The sequence below is a fragment of the Piliocolobus tephrosceles genome, chromosome 10 (assembly GCF_002776525.5).
Source record: "Piliocolobus tephrosceles isolate RC106 chromosome 10, ASM277652v3, whole genome shotgun sequence".
NCBI classification, from domain to species: Eukaryota; Metazoa; Chordata; class Mammalia; order Primates; family Cercopithecidae; genus Piliocolobus; species Piliocolobus tephrosceles.
Genome location: NC_045443.1, coordinates 106,728,381 through 106,749,724, shown reverse-complemented (window position 1 = coordinate 106,749,724; position 21,344 = coordinate 106,728,381). Strand labels below are relative to the sequence as shown.

Below are 21,344 nucleotides of genomic sequence, written 5' to 3'. Positions count from 1 at the left end.
AGGAGCGACTCGGGAGTTACTATTTAATGAGTGTCAAGTTTTAGTTTTGCAAGTGCTGGAGATGGATGATGGTGATGGTTGTGCAACCATGTGAATGTATTTAATACTGCTGAAGAGAACATTTAAAAATGGCTAAGACAGTAAATTTCATGTTATGTGTATTTAACCATAATTTTTAAAAAATGAATTAAGGAAATCTGAGTGAACAATAATGTACCAATATTGGTTCATTAAATATGACAAATGGACCATACAATTGCAATAATAAATTTAAAAGTTAATTATTATTCTTAAACAATAATACCTAATATATCGCTATTGGTTCATTAAATATGCCAAATGGACCATGCTCGTGCAACAATAGTTAAATTAATAATAGTAAATTGATAACAATAGTAATTAATTGAGACCAGGTGCAGTGGTTCACACCTGTAATCCCAGCACTTTGGGAGGCTGAGGAGGGTGGATCACCTGAGGTCAGGAGTTTAAGACCAGCCTGGCCACATGGCGAAATCCTGTCTCTACTAAAAATTAAAAAATTAGCCAGTGTGGTGGTACACGCCTATAATCCCCAGCTACTCAGGAGGCTGAGGCAGGAGAATCACTTGAACCAGGGAGGCAGAGGTTGCAGTGAGCCAAGATCATGCCACTGCACTCCAGCCTGGGCAACAGAGCAAGACTCTGTCTCAAAAAAAAAAAAAAAGAAGAAGGAGAAGAAGAATACCAACATTTAATTGAATAATAATTAAATGAATGACAGGGAAACTGGCTACAGACAATATGGGAATTCTGTACTATTTACATAACTGTTCTGTACATCTAAAACTATACTAAAAATTAAGTCTATTAAAAAGAAAAGGTGATCAGTGGTCAAGAATGCCCTCATTGAGGGGAAGACATTGGAATCAAAGCTCCCAGGAGTTGAGAGTGATCCCTTCAAAGTCTGGGGTAGGTCCTTCATGGCAGAGAGGACAGCCCCCAGGAGGGAGGGATCCAGTGTATTTAAGTCAGTGATAGGGAGAGGGACAGAGGAGGAAGGCAGAGAAGAAAGCAGGGAACAGCTCATTTGGGGTCTTGTAGGTCACTGGCAGAAATTGGGTTTTACTCTAAGCAGGATGGAGAGCCGCAGAGAGGGATCTGAGCAAAGCAGGGTGCAGCTTCCTTGTGTTTCTGCACCATCACGGTGGCTGCTGAGATGAGCTCTGTCTGCAGGCGGAGGCAGGAGAAGAGCTATCAGCCTTGAGTCTATCTGTCTCACTGAACCAGCGGAGGCTGCAAGTGCACCTGCACCAGCCAGAGCACTTGGGCCGTGGAACCACATACCGGGTGGACCTTAGAAGGGTCATCAAGCTCCAGCCTGGCCACCACGCAGCCTGCTTCCAGCACGGCCCCTGGACGCTTGATGTACTTCACCCGGCCACTTTCCTGCACGTTCAGGGTCATGATCATCTTCATCACCTATTTCGTAAAAAGAAGAAATAGTACAGAGCCCATCAGGATTGACACCCAGAGCCACCCAGAACTAGTGATGCCGGAGCAGGGACTCGTCATTTAAATGGAATGACTCCCTGGGCAGTGTTCAGGCAGAAGGGACAAGGAAAAGTGACCTTTACTGGAAGCCTGCTATGCGCCAGGCAAGTGCCATTCACTCTGCAAAGCCAGCCAAGGAGGTGTTTGTGATGCCCATTTACAGATACGGAAACTGATGTTTATTTCCAAAGGGGGGGTCTTCTCTCTCTTAGAAATACTGTTAAATCATGTTACATAGAGCGGTTCATATACACGTTCCTAAAATGTACTGCATAAGTCAAACATTTTGTGAACAGTTTGTTTTATTAAAGGCACTTAGACAACCCTCAGGGAACACTCTGTGAAATGAAGAATCTGCTCATCAGCCCTTTCAGTGTGCCTCTGTGAGTGTCGGGATATGTGGATGGCATGAGCTTTGTCACCATGGTGTCACACAGAGCCAGGGCTATGCTGTCTCTCTTGCTTGGCAGTTCACAGCTCGGGCACCCAAGTCAGCCAGGCCTGCACCAGAATCCCAGGACCCGACCCCCCCAGTACCTCTGTGATCTTCGGAAGTGGCTTCCCTCCTTAAGCCTCAGTTTCCCCAAGTGTAAAATGAGGAATAATGATAGTTTCACCTCTTAGGGCTCTTATGAGGATTAAATGAGATGCAGATCCTGCCATGCAGCAGGTCAGTACACAGTAGCTACTATTATTGCTGTATTTTCATTGCTATTATTGTTGTTATTTTCCAGGTTTGAATCCTGGCTTTGTGTGACCTCCAGTGAGTTTCTTAGCCTGCCTGGGCCCAGCTTTTTTATAAAATGGGGACCACATTTGTGCCCATCTCATACAGTTGCTGGGAAGGTTAAAAAATAAACATCAGTAAAATGCTTAGAACAGCACCTGCCACATGGTTACAGCTTTGCAAGTACTGGCTTAACACCTTTCAATCATTGCTGGGGTCAATATTTAATATTTAATCATTGATTGATAATAATTGTTATTATCAATCAATTCTTGGCTGGGTGCAGTGAGTGGCTCATGCCTGCAATCCCAGCACTTTCGGAGGCCAAAGCAGGTGGATCATCTGAGCTCAGGTGTTTGAGACCAGCTTGGGCAACATGACGAAACCCTGTCTCTACCAAAAATACAAAAAATTAAGTCAGGCCGGGTGGTGCGTGCCTGCAATCCCAACTACTTGGGAGGCTGAGGTGGAGGGGTCACTTGAGCCTGGGAGGCGGAGTTTGCAGTGAGCCGAGATCATGCCACCACTCTCCAGCCTAGCTGACAGACTGAGACTGTCTCAAAAAAAAAATCAAGGAAACTGATTTACAGAACAGTTTACAGAACAGTTTTGTAAATAGTACAGACAGTTCCCATATTCTCTGTATCCAGTTTCTGTGTCATTAACCTTCTTACTCATTCCTGTTATTCAAAGTTTTTTTCTTTGAATACTTCAGGGGATTTGGCTAAAACCCACAGACTGACTCCCTTAGGAATTTGCAGACAGTGGCCAAGGGGAGAGGTAGGCCTGTTTGTTCAGACATGGGACAAAGCCAGAGGAGTGGGGGTTTGAGGGCTCAGGATTCCCCACGGCCGGCTCTGCAGTCACCTCCATCTCAGCGTAGCTGCTCCCAGCCTCAACGTGGCCCCCGTCCTCCACTGTGTACTGTGTCAGCTTCCCAGCCGAGGGGGATCTCAGGACTGTAGGATCATTCTCCTTCTCAAACACACACGTCTTATTGCCAATGGTAATTCGGTAACTGGGAGAGAGGAGGAGTGGGTAGGGAGACTGATGAGGACCATCAACCCAGCAAGCCCTAGTCCAGCTTTCAATACTATTTCCCCTTCCTAAAGGGGGAGTGTACCCTCTACATTCCCAAAAGGTGGCATTTGATAGTTATCTCAGAGACACTGAGAGTGAGGTGGGTGAACAAAAGGCTGTGATGCTTTCTTTCTAAGGCCGAGGTGGGAGGATCGCTTGAGACCAGGAGTTTAAGACAAGCCTGGGCAACACAATGAGACCCCATCTCTACAAAAAATTAAAAAAAAAAAAAAAAAAAATTAGCTGGGCATGGTAGCACATGCCAGGAGTCCCAGCTACTCAGGAGGCTGAGGCAGGAGAATCCTTTAAGCCCACGAGTTCGAGGCTATTGTGAGCTATAATTACTCTGTCACACAGGCTGGAGTCAGTGACACAATCATGGTTCACTGAAGTCTCGACCTCCCTGGGGTCAGGTGATCCTCCCACCACAACCCCCTGATTTGCGCCACCACACTTGGCTAATTATTGTATTTTATAGAGATGGGGTTTTGCCAAGTTGCCCAGGCTAGTCTCAAACTTCTGGACTCAAGCGATCAGGGTCTCACTCTTGCCCAGGCTGGGCAACAGAGTGAGAACCAGTCTTTATTTATTTTATTTTTTATTTTTTATTTTTTTGAGACAGAGTCTCGCTCTGTCACCCAGGCTGGAGTGCAGTGGCGCGATCTCGGCTCACTGCAAGCTCTGCCTCCTGGGTTCACACCATTCTCCTGCCTCAGCCTCCCAAGTAGGTGGGACTAAGGCACCTGCCACCACACCTGGCTAATTTTTTTTGTACTTTTTTAGCAGAGACGGGCTTTCACCATGTTAGCCAGGATGGTCTCGATCTCTTGACCTCGTGATCCACCCGCCTCAACCTCCCAAAGTGCTGGGATGACAGGCGTGAGCCACCGCGCCCGGCCGAGAACCAGTCTTTAAAATAAAATAAAATAATAAAAAGGATGTGACGCTTTTTTGGCTGAAAGCTGGTTCCTTTTACTGACATACTTCTAACAGGGCCTGACACAGAAAAATCAATCAGTGGATATGATTCAACAAATATTTACTGACTCAAAGTCTTAACCTTTGAACTGGGGAGAGTGGAACCTATAATAACCCTGAATATTCTTGGCAGATAGAATATGGGTTAAAAAAGAGATAACAGGCAGGGTGTGGTGGCTCATGCCTGCAATCCCAGCACTTTGGGAGGCCAAAACTGGCTGACTGCTTGAGTCCAGAAGTTCAAGACCAGCCTGGGCAACATGGCAAAACCCCATCTCTACAAAAAATACAAAAATTAGCTGGGCGTGGTGACATGTCCCTGTAGTCCCAGCAACTTGGGGGACTGAGGTGAGGGAATCACCTTGGAGCCCAGGGAAGTCGAGGCTGCAGTGAGTCATGATTGCACCACTGTACTCCAGTGGTCTCTGCCTGGGTGACAGAGCGAGACCCTCTCTCAAAAAAAAAAAAAAAAGGAGATAATAAAACATTACTCTGGCATAAACCTAGTCTGCCTTCTTCCCAAATATTGAGGATTAAGAAGAGTCTCCACTCTCTGAACTGGAGCTTTTCAGACATCCCCTGTCCTTTTGTCACCTTGGCTGGGGTCTGTTTCATTGCGTGACCTCAGTGTGATCAGACACACTGGAGGCGGAGCATCTTTGGGGCCTATCTCACTAATCTCACGAGCCCCTGTGCTAAGAGCTTCCAGGACATCTTTTGTGTTACCCGTCAGGTACACAACACCCTTTCCTGCCACTATCTGTTTGTTCAGTGTGTCATCTTCCCCAATGGGCTGGAAGCTCGGTGAGTCGCACCCAGAATGCTATCCCAACACCCAGCACAGCGCCTGGTACGGAGCAGCTTAGTAGGTCACTGCCGCGCTAACTGGGTGGATGCCGGAGCTCAGATGCACAGGCAGCAGGCACCTCGTTGCACACCTCGCAGGCCACAGAGCTGGGAGTCATGTCCTGTTCAGCTCTGAATCCCCACCAACCAGGTTACTAGAAAAGGGCCCCCTAGGATCCTCCCCTAAGTATCTGCCAGTTGCACAGAATTCCAACCAAGAGATTAACTTCTCTGCACGCCCCCAGAATTTACCGGAGGGGCACCTTCTCTAACACCCTTGGATCTGCACATAGGCCAGCGCTGTGTTTTACACGCCTGGGACAGAGAGCTGTGCACGCCCAGCCCACAGTGGGACTCGCACCCCCACGCACCTGTCAACCTCTTCCTTCATGTAGGTGGTGTAGCTGTTCCCATTGTAGGAGAGCAGGAGCCCCCCATCGTTCAGCCGGTGGGCGTCAATCTCGATGTGGCAGCCATTCATGATGAGAACGAACATGGTCAGAGACTGCCGGGCCACCTGTGGGGACAGGCCCCTTGTCACTGCCTGGGGTCAGGATGTGCTCCCAGAGCACTGTTTGGCCCCGCTAACAACAAACAAGAGCTGGTTGTCCACCACAGAGGGCCAAGATGAACACCCCTGCCTCTTGGATCCAGCCCTCACAATCCCTGCCAAGGAAGCAGCTGCTGATGGGGCTGGGGGAGGCCTGGAGTAGTGAGCCACACCTGCCCGTGGGTAATATAGTCGCTGTCAAGCCATGTTGCCGATTGCATGCCCTCTGGGCCTAGAGTCTCCCTTCTGATTCCTGTCTCCAGCTCTCACTCTGGGTGAGGCAGCCCTGGAGACTCCACAAGCAGCCAGGTGCAATGAACTAAATGTTTGTGTGCCCACAAAATTCATAAGTTGAAATCCCAACCCCTAATGTGATGGCTTTAGGAGGTGGAGCCTTTGGGAGGTGATTAGATCATGAAGGTGGGACCCTCGTAAAAGACATTAGTGCCCTTATAAAAGATGCCCTGTAGAGCTCCATGGCCCCTTTCTGACATCTAAGGACATAGTGAAAGGACAGCATCTATGAAATGAAAGGTGGATCCTCAGTAGATACCAAATCTGCCAGTGTCTTGATATTGACCTTCCCAGCCTAGAGAATTGTGAGACATACAGTGTATGGCTTAGAAGCCACTCAGTCTTTGGTATTTTATGACAGTAGCCCAAATGGACTAAGACACCTGAACGTAGGCTAGGGCTCTGCTCCCCAGACCCAGCTCTGCCCAGGAGCACACAAGAGCTTTGGGACATGTGAGAGAGACACAGCCAAGCCCTGGTCCCAGCACCACATCTGCCTCCAGGAAGAGTGCCTGCCCCATCTGGCACTTCAGTTCAGTTTCCTCTCAGAAAACACACACCGTAAAGGGCCTTCAACCTATAAAATACACATTTTATGACACAAGGTAGCAAAAAATAGAAGAATGTGTATTGCAGCACTATTTGTAATAACAACAAAAATTAGAACCAAATTAGCAAGCCAACAACCTTGTAATGGAACACTCTAGATCTGCCCTGTCCGATAGGGTGACCCCTAACCACACACAGCTATTTAAATTGATCAGAATTAAACAAAATGTAAACTTCAGTTCCTCAGTCACACTTGCCACTTTCAAGTGCTCAGTCACCGCACAAGGGCAGCATCTTGGATACAGCAGATAAGGAACGTTCCCATCACTACTGAAAGTTCGGGGAGACAGTGCTGTAGACGTGAGTTTAGACTCGTGTTAAAGAAAACTTGTTAATAACATGGAAAACTTTATGCCATGATCATATCAAAGCTGTAAAACTATATTTGCACCATGATCTCAACTTTGTAAAATTAATGCAAAAGAAAAAAATATATAACAAAGATTTGCTAAAATGTTCACCAGGATTACCTCTGGGCATTAGCACATGATGGATTTGTTTTCCTGATTTTTTAGGCTCGCTTGAAATTTTGAAATTTTCTACATTGTGCATGTGTGACATTTAAAATCAAGTTGGGGGCAGCCAGGTCCCCAAAGGTAGCCAAGAGGCATTAGGAGCAAAGGAGGATGATTTTGAAAGCACACCCTGATCAATGACACACAGGTTTAGTTGAACTAAAGCCCCCAAATCTCCCAAGTTGTGAGTTCTACTCATGCTCATCTACATTAAATAGAAAGTATTAGTTAAAAAAAACAAAAATTCTGTCTCAGAAGCAGACTCAAACTCTGTCCTCTTTTCCCTCCCGACAATGTGGCCTTCCTGGAACCTGGAATGTGACCTTATTTAGAATGGGGTCTCTGCAGATGGAACTAAGATGAAATCATACTGGATCAGGGTAGGCGCTAAATTCAAGGTGACTGGTGTTTATACAAAGAGACACAAAGACACAGTCATGGAAGACAATGTGAACACACACACACACACACACACACACACACGTAGAGGCAGAGGCCGGGGGGTGGCTCATGCTTGTAATCCCAGCACTTTGGGAGGCCAAGGCAGGCAGATCACTTGAGCTCAGGAGTTCAAGACCAGCCTAGGCAACATGGTGAAATCCCATTTCTACTAAAAATACAAAAATTAGCCAGGCATGGTGGCATATGCCTATAATCTCAGCTACTCAGGAGGCTGAGGCAGGAGAATCGCTTGAACCTGGGAGATGGAGGTTGCAGTGAGCCAAGATTGCACCACTGCACTCCAGCCTGGGTGACAGAGCAAGGCTCCGTTTGGGAAAACAAAAAAACCAGAGACGGAGACGGGCAAGGCAGCCACAAGCCAAAAATCACCAGGGACTGCCAGCAGCACCAAAAGCTGGCAAGGCTCGGAACAGATCCTGCCCCAGGACCTTCTTCAGAGAGACCACGGCCCACCAACACCTTGATTTTAGACTTGGCCTCCAGAACTGGGACAGAATAAATTTTTGTTGGTTTAAACCAGTTTGTGGTACCTTGTCACCGCAGCCATAGGAAACTTATCCACGCTCCACTGTTCCCTCTGCAGACTGCACAGCCCTACATGTTCTAAAAGCCAAAGTGTTTAGGTGTCAACGTCATGGACTACACGGGCATTCCTGAGCAACACAAGTGCTCAAACCCAAGCATGGGCAAATCCACTCCAGGGATGGATCATGGAGGAAAGAAACTCCCTGAAGCTTGCACAGTGTTGGAGACATCGGAGAGGCACGGGGGCATTTACCTTGAGAATGTACTTAATGCCTCCGTAAATTAATTCCACATCTACGATGTTCAGTAGTGAATCCGCTGGGAGGACCTGGCCCCTGAAAGAAAAGACAGGGCCATGGTCAGCCTTGGGAGGGACTGAGAACTCCACAGCCATCCCTTGCGTTTAAAAAAATTATGCAGCTCTCTGCATCAGCAAACCTGACTGCACTAAAAATGCTAAGCCTGGGCCGGGCGCAGTGGCTCATGCCTGTAATCCCTGCACCTTGGGAGGCCGAGGCAGGCATATCACTTGAGGCCAAGAGTTCAAGACCAGCCTGGCCAACATGGCAAAACTCCATCTCTACTAAAAATACAAAAATTAGCCAGACATGGTGACATGCACCTGTCAACCCAGCTACTCAGGAGGCTGGGGCACAAGAATTGCTTGAACACGGAGGGGGCGGAGGTTGCAGTGAGCTGAGATTGCACCATTGCACTCCAGGCTGGGTGACAGAGTGAGACTGTATCTCAAAAACAAAAAAAAAGCTAAGTCTGATTAAAAGGCACGCACAGAACCTGAATCACCCCGAGGAGCCTGATACTGCTCAGAACTTAAGGAATCAGCACTGCTGAAGGATCTGAAATCTTAAAAATGCTTTTTGGGAGCAAAATCCATAATGGTCTCTCGGAAAAATTTCACACATGGGATCCTGCCTCCTGCTTATGAAAGAAACCTGAGCAGGGACTACGATTCTACTACCGTTCAAAAGCATAACAAAGCACTAAAGACGTTTCTCGCCAGCACAGTGGCTCACACCTATAATCTCAGCACGTTGAAGAGTTGAGGCAGGAGGATTGCTTGAGGCCACAAGTTTGAGACCTGCCTGGGGGGAAATACAGTGAGTTCCCATCCATACAGAAAATTTTTAAAATTGGCCAGGCATGATGGCACGCACTGGTGGCCCCAACTACTTGGGAGGCTGAGGTGGGAGAATCACTGGAGCCCAGGAAGTCGAGGCTGCAGTGAGCCGTGATCACACCACTGCACTCTAGCCTGGGTGACAGCCTGGATGACAGAGAACTCTCTCAAAAAAAAAAAAAAAAAAAAAAATCCTTTTATTTTCCTTTTGATAGTTCCTTTGCCTCTTGCAGTAGTTATCAACTGGGGGTGATTATTCTGCTCCTAACCCTGGGACACTGGGCAATGTCTGGAGATATATTTGATTGTCATGACTCAGAGGGAAGGGCTGCTCCTGGCATTTAGTGGGGAGAGGCCAGGAATGCTGCTAACATCCTACGATGCACAGGACAGGCTTCCAAACAAAAAATGATCCAGCACAATACGTTAATGGTGCTGAGGCTGAGAAACGCCGGCCTATCCTAACAGAGATCGCCTGGTTGCTTTCCATTCTGGTCCATTTTATGATGACCCTCTGATTTAGGTGAGGGTCTGGGAATGCACCCATGTGTAGAGATGACTTTTCAGCCGCTTTGCTTCCCAAATCCACCTCCTTGAACTCAGAACTCCTGACTATTATGATGCATCTTACACAAGTCAGCATGGATCTGTACACAACAGTCTGCACACTGACTGCCACCCTGGCCCCGAGAATCCCATTCCCTGACCCACGGCCTCTTCCAGGGTGGCCTAGGTTGATCCGCAGAGGAATTTCCCCGAGGCAAGACCGGAGGAGAGACTCACCAATTGCCTGGTGATTAATTGGCCACACAAATAAAGGAGACAGGTTCTGCCTCCTAAGCTGCTAACACATACCACAAAAGCAGAAGGGAACTGCCACAGGCCCTACCTTTCCAGGGAGTGTAAGAAATCTGTCATGCACGTTCTGAACATCGCATCGGCCACGTTCAAGGCCCCGCATACCACCCCAAGCATGATATCCGGTTTCTCCGCCTAGGAGAGAATATACTTCAGTATCCTCAGGAAGCTGAGGTCTCGGCCATCCAGAGGGGAGACACAGGCAGCTCACTCTCCACCTGCACTTTCTCAGCAATGAGGTAGTCCAACCACCCAGTGTCGATGTCATTGTTCTGGAAGCTCTCGGTCTCCAGGAGGTTAATGAGGTATTCCACGGTGGTCCTAAAGTCACCTCGGATGGACAGTTCCTTCAAAGCCACCACCATGTTCCTTGAAGGGAAAGGCACATGGATCATTCTCCAAATTCATGCATACATCAACAGAGTTGCTGCAATCATGTGGTTCAGAGAACTAGAAAAGCACGGGAGTGACCGGGTGTGGTGGCTCACGCCTATAATCCCAGCACTTTGGGAGGTTAAGGTAGGTGTATCACTTGAGGTCAGGAGTTCGAGACCAGCCTGGCCAACATGGTGAAACCCCATTTCTACCAAAAACACAAAAATTAGCTCAGCATGGTGGAGCACACCTGTAATCCCAGCTACTCAGGAGGCTGAGGCAGGAGAATCGCTTGAAACTGGGAGGCAGATGTTGCAGTTAGCTGAGATCGCCACTGCACTCCGGCCTGGGCGACAGAGCGAGACTCTGTCTCAAGAAAAGAGAGGGGAGGGGAGGGGAGAGGAGGGGAGGGGAGGGGAAGGGAGAGGTGAGGAGAGGAGAGAAAAAAAGAAAAGGAAAGGAAAGGAAAAGCAAAGCACAGGAGTTGAGAAGGCTCTGACGGACACAGCCAGTACATTGATTCAGCACCACGGTTTACTGCCTGGGTAATCTTGGCCAAGTGACTTGGGAGCTCTGGGCCTCACTTTCCTCATAAGGAAAATGGGGAAACAGCCCTGACTTCAGAAGGGTGTTTCCAAATTGAAATGAGACATCCCATGTAATGCACATGGCCACTGGTCAACAAATGTTAACTACAATGAACGTGATTAGTTACCATTGTTATCATTATTGACTATAAGAGTTAGTGATTAGTAGACAAAGAACGGGCCAGCCATGGTGGTTCACGCCTGTAATCCCAGTACTTTGGGAGTCTGAGGTGGGAAGACTGCTTGAAGCCAGGAGTTCAAAATCAGCCTGGGAAAAATAGTGAGACCCTATCTCTACAAAAAAGTTTTTTAAATCAGCCAAGCTTGGTGGTACATGACTGTATTCCCAGCTACTCAGGAGGCTGAAGGGGGAAGATCGCTTGAGCCCAGGAGTTTGAGGCTGCAGTGAGCTATGATCACACCACTGCATTCTAGCCTGGGCAACACAGTGAGACACCATCTCTTAAAAGAAGAAAAAACAGAGGGAAAATTGGTCACTGCCTCTGCCTCTCCCTTGACCTATTCCAATCTCCTCCTGTCCCCAGAGCTGGTGCCACCCTCTCATCATCCACACAGCTGCTCCACCTGTGTATGTGGGGTGCACCTGCAGATGGATGGCACTGTCACCCGGCTCAGGGGCCTGGTGGGCTCCATGGCTGCCTCTCCCCGACACATAGCCTCCAATCTTCAAGTGCACCAGTTCAAATGGCTAAACCGCAGGCTGGGCACGGTGGCTCACGCCTGTAATCCCAGCACTTTGGGAGGCCAAGGTGGGCGGATCACCTGAGGTCAGGAGTTCGAGACCAGCCTGACCAACATGGAGAAACCCCATCTCTACTAAAAATACAAAATTAGCCGGGCATGGTAGTGCATGCCTGTAATGCCAGCTACTTGGGAAGCTGAGGCAGGAGAATTGCTTGAACCCGGGAGGCAGAGGTTGCGGTGAGCCAAGATCATGGCATTGCACTCCAGCCTGGACAACAAGAGCGAAACTCCATCTGAAAAAAAAAACACAAATGGCTAAACCTCTACTACCTATGGATTCACGGTGAGTGTGGGTAGGTATCTGAATACCCCTTCTGGGAGAGAAAGCTTTCTTTCTTTCTTTTTTGAGACGGAGTCTCACTCTGTCACCCAGGTGGGAGTACAGTGGCACAATCTCAGCTCACTACAACCCCCGCCTCCCAGGTTCAAATGATTCTCCTGCCTCAGCCTCCCAAGTAGCTGGGATTACAGATGCCCACCACCATGCCTGGCTAATTGTTACATTTTTAGTAGAGATGAGGTTTCACTCTTTTTGCCCAGGATGGTCTTGAACTTAGTGCTGGGATTACACACATGAGCCACCGAGCCCTTTTTTTTTTTTTTTTTTTTTTTTGTCGAGATGGAGTTTCACTCTTGTTGCCCAGGCTGGTGTGAAATGGCATGATCTCCGCTCACTGCAACCACCACCTCCCAGGTTCAAGCAATTCTCCTGCCTCAGCCTCCCGAATAGCTGATATTACAGGCGGCCACCAGGACACCTGGCTAATTTTTGTATTTTTAGTAGAGACAGGGTTTTGTCATGTTGGCCAGGCTGGTCGTAAACTCCTGGCTTCAAATGATCCATCCGCTGTGGCCTCCGAAACTGCTGGGATTACAGGCGTGAGACACTGTGCCTAGCTAAGAAAGTTTTCATGTCTTGCAGCATCCTGTGTGCTGTCAGCAGGTAACAGGGAAGGACACTGATGACCTCATTTTGGGGGTGAGAAAATGAAGGCCCAATGAGGTCAAACAAGGGTATCCACAGGCCATGAGTCGTCAGCTGTGGGTCTGGAAGCCGGGTCTGAGTTAACCCGCTGGCCTCACGGGTGAGTGGTTTGTCCCAGTTTCCTTGGGGCAGTCCCCATTTTAGCACTGAGAAGTCCTTCAGCCTGAGAAACTAGTGCCAGGAAAACCAGGAGAGCTGATCCCCCTACTGGACTCTCACTAAAAGCAATAAGAAAAGCTGGAATTTCTGCCTATGAGTTCTGTTGAAGTTGCGGTTGGTCCATTCGTAGCATGTGACAAGACACAGGTCACTTCACTCGGAGGGGTCTGGGTTGGCTGACCTGTCTCCCGTGTCCTATTAAGCCCTTTTTGCTGCAATCTTCCATAAACTTCAAGGATCTCAATTGTTCACTAAGCATGATTAAAATTAATTATTCTAAGCTGGCAAAGAAAGCCTGATCATCAGAACTGCCCAACTCAATTCAATTCATGGCTAAGTGCCCCAGGCCAGATTTTAATGCTAAGGCCTCTGGGATTTTTTCACTCCGAAGGGCAGTTATTTACCCCCCACACAAAAACCTTTAATTACAAAGTAAACTAGTTTTCTACCTTTCCACACCCATGTCAAGTCAGGGCAAGTGTCGGATGTGGTGTGTCAGAATTTGGGGGTCCCTCTGTCAATGTGGGCTTCTCAGTTCTGCAGAAACTATCACAAGCATCGGAGGACTTGGTTGAGCTGGGGACATGGGGCTGCTGTCACAGGCCTCAGGGTGGTGGGTGGTTCACAGCAGGACACACTCCTTAAAATTTAGTCTTCCATGTGAAATACAACCAATTAGGGAACTACCGATAAGGTTTAAATGTAAAGGAGCTTCCCTCCCCCTTTCTTCAGCTATAGTACTTACCACCTTTTAAACTTCGGGTACTCCTTGAACGATCTTTAGATCTCCTTCAAGCTAGACCTCTTATAAGCTCAAGACCAAATGACATGGTGCACTCATTTTACTTTGTGGATCTTCAATAAAGGAAAAGGACAGGCTTTGATCTTGAACTTCAAGCACAGGGTATTTAAAATGGGGCCTACCCTGTGATTTACTTTTCTTGGTCTCCTCAAATGCAGCTGTATCTGAAGCCCCAGGGGACCTTTTAGTTTCTTAAAGGAATGAATTGGGAAAAGGAGGAAGTGGGAAGGGAAGGAAAGAAGGAAGAAAGGAAAGATGGAGGAAAAAAGGGAGGGGGAGGAAAGCAGAGAAAGGAGGAAAAGAAGGAAGGAGGGAGGAAGGGAGGAAGAAAGAAAACAGGAAGACAGGGAGGAAGGGAGGAAAGAAGGGAGGGGGGGGAGGGGGGGGGAGGGAATGGAAGGGGAGGGAGGGGAGGGCAGAAGAGGGGAAGGAAGGAAGGAAGACAATGGAAGGGAAGGAAGGAAAGAAGAAAGAGAGGGAGGGAAGAAGGAAAGGAGGGAGGAAAAAGCGAGGGAAGGACGAGGGGAAGAAGGGAGAGAGGGAGGGAAGGAAGGAAGGAAGGAAGGAAAGAAGGAAGGAAGGAAGGAAGGAAGGAAGGAAGGAAGGAAGGAAGGAAGGAAGGAAAGAAGGAAGGAAGGAAGGAAAGAAGGGAGAGATACTGACGAAATGGCCTCTTCCCGGTTCTCTCCCCAGGAGAAGCAGTGCCCAAACTGGGAATCCGCAAACTCATGCAGGCCTCCAGTAGCAGCCACACTGAAGTAACCCCACACGTTCTTGCTGCTGCGGAAATTCAGTTCCTGGACAGTCCCGGAGCTCGGCTTAAACCCCTGGAGTCCGGACAGAAAACACAAAATAGAAGAAACCATTACTCCAGATATATTTTCATCAGAATTCAGTCCTGGGAAAACCCAAGAACCCCTACCCTAACCAAAAGCTTAGGGTACTCAATAAAACACTGATATCTCTTGTTACAGGCATGGATGTATCTATTTGTGGGTGTACCCATATGAGTACCTCAATGCCTATAATCCTTATTTGTTTTAACTGTAAAAAAATAACCAAGTTGGATCAGTCGCAGTGGCTCATGTCTGTAATCCCAGTACTTTGGGAGGCACAGGTAGGAGGATCACTTGAGCCCAGGAGTTCAAAACCAGCCAGAGTAACATCAGGAGACCCTGTCTCTACAAAAAATAAAAACAATTAGCCAGGTGCGGTGGCACACACCTGTAGTCCCAGCTACTTGTGGGGCTGAGGCAGGAAGATCTCTTGAGCCCAGGAGATTAGGCTACAGTGAGGCAGGACGATGCCACTACACTCCCACGTGAGTGACAGAGCAAGACCCTGTCTCTAGATAAATAAATAAACAAAATAAGTGAGTTGGGACAGAGATGGCAGTGCAGGTGTTAAATGGGCGAATGTTGATGACTATTGGAGCTGGGTGAAGGGACATTCTGACTTTACATGCTTGACGTAATGAAAATAAAAAGTTTAAATAAAAGTGAAGACGGGTTAGATTTCCAATTCTGGATAATGAAAACCTCTGCAGGTGAAGAAATCTAGGGTGTCCCAGGCAGGGCCCTTGCTGCTGGGAAGGGGCCATTTCATCGGTTTTCCTTCCTTTCCTCTCTCCTTTCTTCCTCCTTCCCTCTCTCCCTCCCCCTCTCCCTTCCTCCTTCCTCACTGCCCCCTTCCCTCCTTCCTTTCCTACCCCTCCCTCCCGCCCTCCCTCCATCCCTGTCTTCCTCACCCCATCGGCCAGGCTGCTGCCAACACACACCTGATCCCCTCTGGGGGAATGGCCCATCTCCCTCTGAGTACAGTTTTGGTAAGAGTGGGTGGACATGGCACCTCTCACTGGGATTAGGGCTCCTGAACTAAGGGATGAAGGTTTCTGGGAGAGGTATGTAGAGGTGAGAGATGGAGCGACCCAAGTGCCTGGGCTGTTACCATACCTGGTCCTCCATCCTCCCAGGAACCTGGGAACTAGCCATCATCCCTCCAAAAAATTCCCCCTTTGTATGTCCACCAGAGTCGGTGTTTGGTTCACAGCCAAGAACCCCAAATGAACGCAGCTACCCTAGCTTAAAATTATTTAATTAAAAGGGGTGGAGGTGTACCCTCTCTTACCCCCAGGTTCCTGAGTGTAATAATTAAGCCATTAAGTTGTAGTAGATTGATGAGTCCTGTGACAATCAACGGTTGGTATGCATGTAAACTGTAAGGGATGCCAGTTGGTTTGTTTTTTAAGACCCAAGTAAGACCAAGTCACAAAGGGACTGTCTACAATGAGCCAGACTTTATACTGTGGCAAAAAGCACACAGGGCCAGAAATCCAAGGACTAGGGTTCTAAACCTGGCTGCCTGTCCCAAAGATAGGCATGGCTTTTGGAATCTACCGATGGGTCTCAGCAGGTCCCAGACGACAGACAGGAAGCAAGTTACCCCAGGCTCTTTGCCTGCAATGTGGGGTGACAATGTCCAGCAGCAGTAGTTCCTGTACATGAGCCCTGAGACACGGGAAGGCTCGGCCCAGAGCCTGGCAATAATCCAAAAATCCAATAAATCCAGCCGGGTGCAGTGGCTCACGCCTGTAATCCCAACACTTTGGAGGCCAAGACGGGAGGATCACTCGAAGTCAGGAGCTTGAGATAAGCCTGGCCAATATGGTGAAACCCCGTCTCTACTAAAAATAGAAAAATTAGCCGGGCATTGTGGCGGGCACCTGTAATCCCAGCTACTTGGGAGGCTGAGGCAGGAGAATCGCTTGAACCTGGGAGGCGGAAGTCGTAGTGAGCCAAGATCGCATCACTGCACTCCAGCCTGGGCGACAGAGTGAGACTTCATCTCACAAAAACAAAAATAAAAATAAATTAAAATCCAATAAATCCAATAATCCAATAAACCATGGCATGTCCCTTCGCATGCCTCAGTTTCCCTATTTGTAAACTGAGATGCCTGGATAGCTTATGGGTGTCTCTTCTCAGGCCAACATCCAGGGTCCCCACATGCTGGGATATCTGAGATGGTGGAAACACAGGGGCCCGCATAACTTGCCTCGTCTGGGTTTTCACTGGTGATTCTGGCAGCAATGACGTGGCCTCGGGCGAGGGGAGGGTTTGAGGGGGTTTCAAAAGAAATGGGAGTCACTCCCCATGGCGACTCTCCGTACAGAAGCCGGATATCCTTCAGCCGGTGCAGTGGCACGCCCATAGCGATCTAAAATCAAGAGATCCAACCCACAGACTGTCAGCCCTACCAGAACACGGTCCCAAAACACCAGGCACAGTGGTAGATGTAATAGAGGTTCAGTCAATGATTTAGGATATACAGACGCTACTCTATAAACAACATGGTGCCCTACCGTGGCCAGAGAGCCAAAGAAAGAAAAAGCCGTAAGGCATGACCCTTTCATGGTGGAGCAAATAGTACATCTGGGAAAAGGAAAAATATTTATGAAAGGACATCACACAAGAACATACATGCATTAAGTAAAAGCACTAGACTTTTAGAGCTAGGGAAGGTGAGAAGAAACCGTGTTGGCTGTAGAGTTAAAGGAGGTTTTTGTAAAGGGTACCTGAAGAGGAAACTGGACATGAAGAATTGGTAAAAAATAGACAATTATGGAACCAGCTTAACCAAATGATCAGAGTTAACATGCTTCATGATGGGATGTATTAAGGACACAACACCTGTGTAGCATTCTGCCAAAATGTGTAGCAGGAATCAAACAAGGAAGAAACATCAGAGAAATCCACAGTGAGGGACATTCTGCCTGAGCTCCTCAAAAATGCCAGTGTTCATGCCTGTAATCCCAGCACTTTGGGAGGCCGAAGCAGGCAGATCACTCGAGCCTAGGAGTTGGAGACCAGTCTGGGCAACATAATGAGACCCCATCTCTACAGAAAAAAATTAAAAAAACATTAGCCGGGCATGGTGACAGAAATAGAAAAAAAAAATCCTAAAATTTATATGGAAACACAAAAGACCCAGAATAGCCACTACCATCCTGAATAAAAAGAATAAACACTGGAGGAATCAAATGACCTGACTATGAGTTATACTACAGAGCTACAGTAACCAAAATAGGGTGGCACTGACATAAAAACAAACACATAGATCAATGGGACAGAATAGAGAACCCAGAAACAAATCCATACATCTACAGTGAACTCATTTTTGACAAACTTGCAAAGAACATGCAGTGGGAAAAAAGTCTCTTCAATAAATGGTGCTGGGAAAATTGGATATCCATATGACGAATCATAAATGAAGAATCAAATCCTTCAAATCAAAATGAACTAAAGACTTAAATCTAAGACCTCAAATTATGAAACTACTGGAAGAAAACATTGGGGGAACTCTCGGGAACGTCAGTCTAGGCAAAAATTTATTGAGTAATACCCCAAAGGCACAGACAACTAAAGCAAAAAAGGAACAAATGGGATCAAATCAAGTTAAGAAACTTTTGCACAGTAAAGGAAATAATCAACAAAGGGAAGAGACAGCCCACAGCATGGGAGAAAACATTTGCAAACTATCCACCTGACAAGGGATTAATAACCAGAATACATAAGAAGCTCAAGGATGAGCAGGGTGACTCATGCCTGTAACACCAGCGCTTTGGGAGGCTGAGGTGGGAGGGTTGCTTGAACCCAAGAGTTTGAGACTAGCCTAGACAACATAGCGAGACCTTATCTCTACAAAAAATTTTTAAAAGTCAGCTGGGCATGGTGGTGCACACCTGTAGTCTCAGCTACTCAGGAGGCTGATGTGGGAGAATCACTTGAGCCCAGGAGGTGAAGACTGCAGTGAGCCATGATCATGCCACTGCATTCCAGCCTGGGCAACAGAGCAAGGTCCTGTCTCAAAAACAAAAAAGAAGCTAAAACAACTCAGTAGGAAAAAAGTCTAATAAATCCAATTAAAAATAGACAAAAGATCTGAATAGACATTTCCCAAAAGAAGACACACGAATGGCAAACAGGCATATGAAAAGGCACTCAACATCATTGATCATCGGAGAAATGCAAATCAAAACTACAATGAGACATCGTCTCACTCCAGTTAGAATAGTTTGTATCCAAAAGACAGGCAATAAGAAATGCTAGCAGCTGGGCGTGGTGGCTCAAGCCTGTAATCCCAGCACTTTGGGAGGCTGAGGAGGGTGGATCACGAGGTCAGGAGATCAAGACTATCCTGGCTAACATGGTGAAATCCTGTCTCTACTAAAAATACAAAAATTAGCTGGGCATCATGGCATGTGCCTATAGTCCTAGATACTCAGGAGGCTGAGGTAGGAGAATTGCTTGAACCTGTGAAGTGGAAGTTGCAGTGAGCCAAGATCACGCCACTGCACTCCAGCCTGGGAGACACAGCAAGACTCAGTCTCAAAAACAAAAAAAAGAAAAAAGAAAAAAAAAGAAATGCTAGCAAGGACATGGAGAAAAGGGGCCCCTCATACACTGTTGGTAGGACTGAAAATTAGTACAACCACTATGGAGGACAATATGGAGGTTCCTCAAAAAAACTAGAAGTAGATGGGTGCCCAAGATGGCCAAATAGGAACAGCTTCAGCCTCCAGCTCCCAGTGTGAGCAACACAGAAGATGGGTGATTTCTGCATTTTCAACTGAGGTACCAGGTTCATCTCACTGGGGTGTGTCGGACAGTTGCTGGTCCGCGGGTGCAGCCCGACCAGCAAGAGCTGAAGCAGGGCACCGCCTCACCCGGGAAGCACAAGAGGGAAGGGAATTCCTTTTCCTAGCCAAGGGAAATTGAGACTCACAACACCTGGAAAATCAGGTAACTCCCACCCTAATATTGCGCTTTACCGAGGGTCTTAGCAAACGGCACACCAGGAGATTATATCCCACACCTGGCCCAGAGGGTCCCATGCCCACGGAACCTCCCTCATTGCTAGCACAGCAGTCGGAGATCTAACTGCAAGGTGGCAGCAAGGCTGGCGGAGGGGCGCCCACCATTGCTGAGGCTTAAGTAGATAAACAAAGCCACCAGAAAGCCGCAGCTCAAGGAGGCCTGCCTGCCTCTGTAGTCTCCACCTCTGGGGACAGGGCATAGCTAAACAAAAAGCAGCAGCAACCTCTGCAGATGTAAAAGTCCCTGTCTGACAGCTTTGAAGACAGCAGTGGTTCTCTCAGCACAGAGGATGAGATTTGAGAATGGAGAGACTGCCGGCTTAAGTGGGTCCCTGACCCCTGAGTAGCCTAACTGGGAGACATCCCCCACGGGTGCAGACCGACACATCACACCTCACATGGCTAGGTACACCCTGAGACGAAGCTTCCAGAGCAAGAATCAGACAGCAACACTCGCTGTTCAGCAATATTCTGCAGCCTCTGCTGCTGATACCCAGGCAAACAGGGTCTGGAGTGGACCTCAAGCAAACTCCAACAGACCTGCAGCTGAGGGTCCTGACTGTTAGAAGGAAAACTAACAGAAAGGACACCCACACCAAAACCCCATCAGTACGTTACCATCATCAAAGACCAAAGGCAGATAAAACCACAAAGATGGCGAAAAAGCAGTGCAGAAAAGTTGGAAATTCAAAAAATCAGAGCGCATCTCCCCCTCCAAAGGAACGCAGCTCATCGCCAGCAACAGAACAAAGCTTGACTTTGACAAGTTGAGAGAAGAAGGCTTCAGTCGATCAAACTTCTCAGAGCTAAAGGAGGAACTACGTAACCAGTGCAAAGAAACTAAAAACCTTGAAAAAACAATGGATGAATGGATAACTAGAATAATCAATGCACAGAAGACCTTAAAAGAACTGATAGAGATGAAAACTATGACACGAGAACTACGTGACAAATGCACAAGCTTCAGTAACCAACTCAATCAACTGGAAGAAAGATTATCAGTGATTGAAGATCAAATGAATGAAATGAAGCGAGAAGAGAAATGTAGAGAAAAAAGAGTAAAAAGAAATGAACAAAGCCTGCAACAAATATGGGATTATGTGAAAAGACCAAATCTACATCTGATTGGTGTGCTTGAAAGTGATGGGGAAAATGGAACCAAGTTGGAAAACACTCTGCAGGATATCATCCAGGAGAACTTCCCCAACCTAGTAAGGCAGGCCAACATTCAAATTCAGGAAATACAGAGAACACCACAAAGATATTCCTTGAGAAGAGCAACTCCAAGACACATAATTATCAGATTCACCAAAGTAGAAATGAAAGAAAAAATGTTAAGGGCAGCCAGAGAGGAAGGTCGGGTTACCCACAAAGGGAAGCCCATCAGACTAACAGCAGATCTCTCGGCAGAAACTCTACAAGCCAGAAGAGAGTGGGGGCCAATATTCAACATTCTTAAAGAAAACAATTTTTGGCCGGGCGCGGTGGCTCAAGCCTGTAATCCCAGCACTTTGGGAGGCTGAGACGGGCGGATCACAAGGTCAGGAGATGGAGACCATCCTGGCTAACACAGTGAAACCCCGTCTCTACTAAAAAAAAAATACAAAAAACTAGCCAGGCGAGGTGGCGGGCGCCTGTAGTCCCAGCTACTCGGGAGGCTGAGGCAGGAGAATGGCGTGAACCC

General features: G+C 47.6%; 1 protein-coding gene across 1 annotated transcript in view; it reads right to left on the bottom strand.

The window, feature by feature from the left end:
• The window catches only part of ACACB (acetyl-CoA carboxylase beta), a 134,652-nt gene that overhangs the window by 63,932 nt on the left and 49,376 nt on the right, over positions 1–21,344 (bottom strand). The window contains 8 exon segments of the mRNA XM_026454618.1: positions 1,324–1,458; positions 3,125–3,275; positions 5,533–5,678; positions 8,370–8,451; positions 10,144–10,247; positions 10,331–10,481; positions 14,449–14,612; positions 16,840–17,001. Coding sequence (XP_026310403.1) covers positions 1,324–1,458; positions 3,125–3,275; positions 5,533–5,678; positions 8,370–8,451; positions 10,144–10,247; positions 10,331–10,481; positions 14,449–14,612; positions 16,840–17,001 — 1,095 coding nt within the window.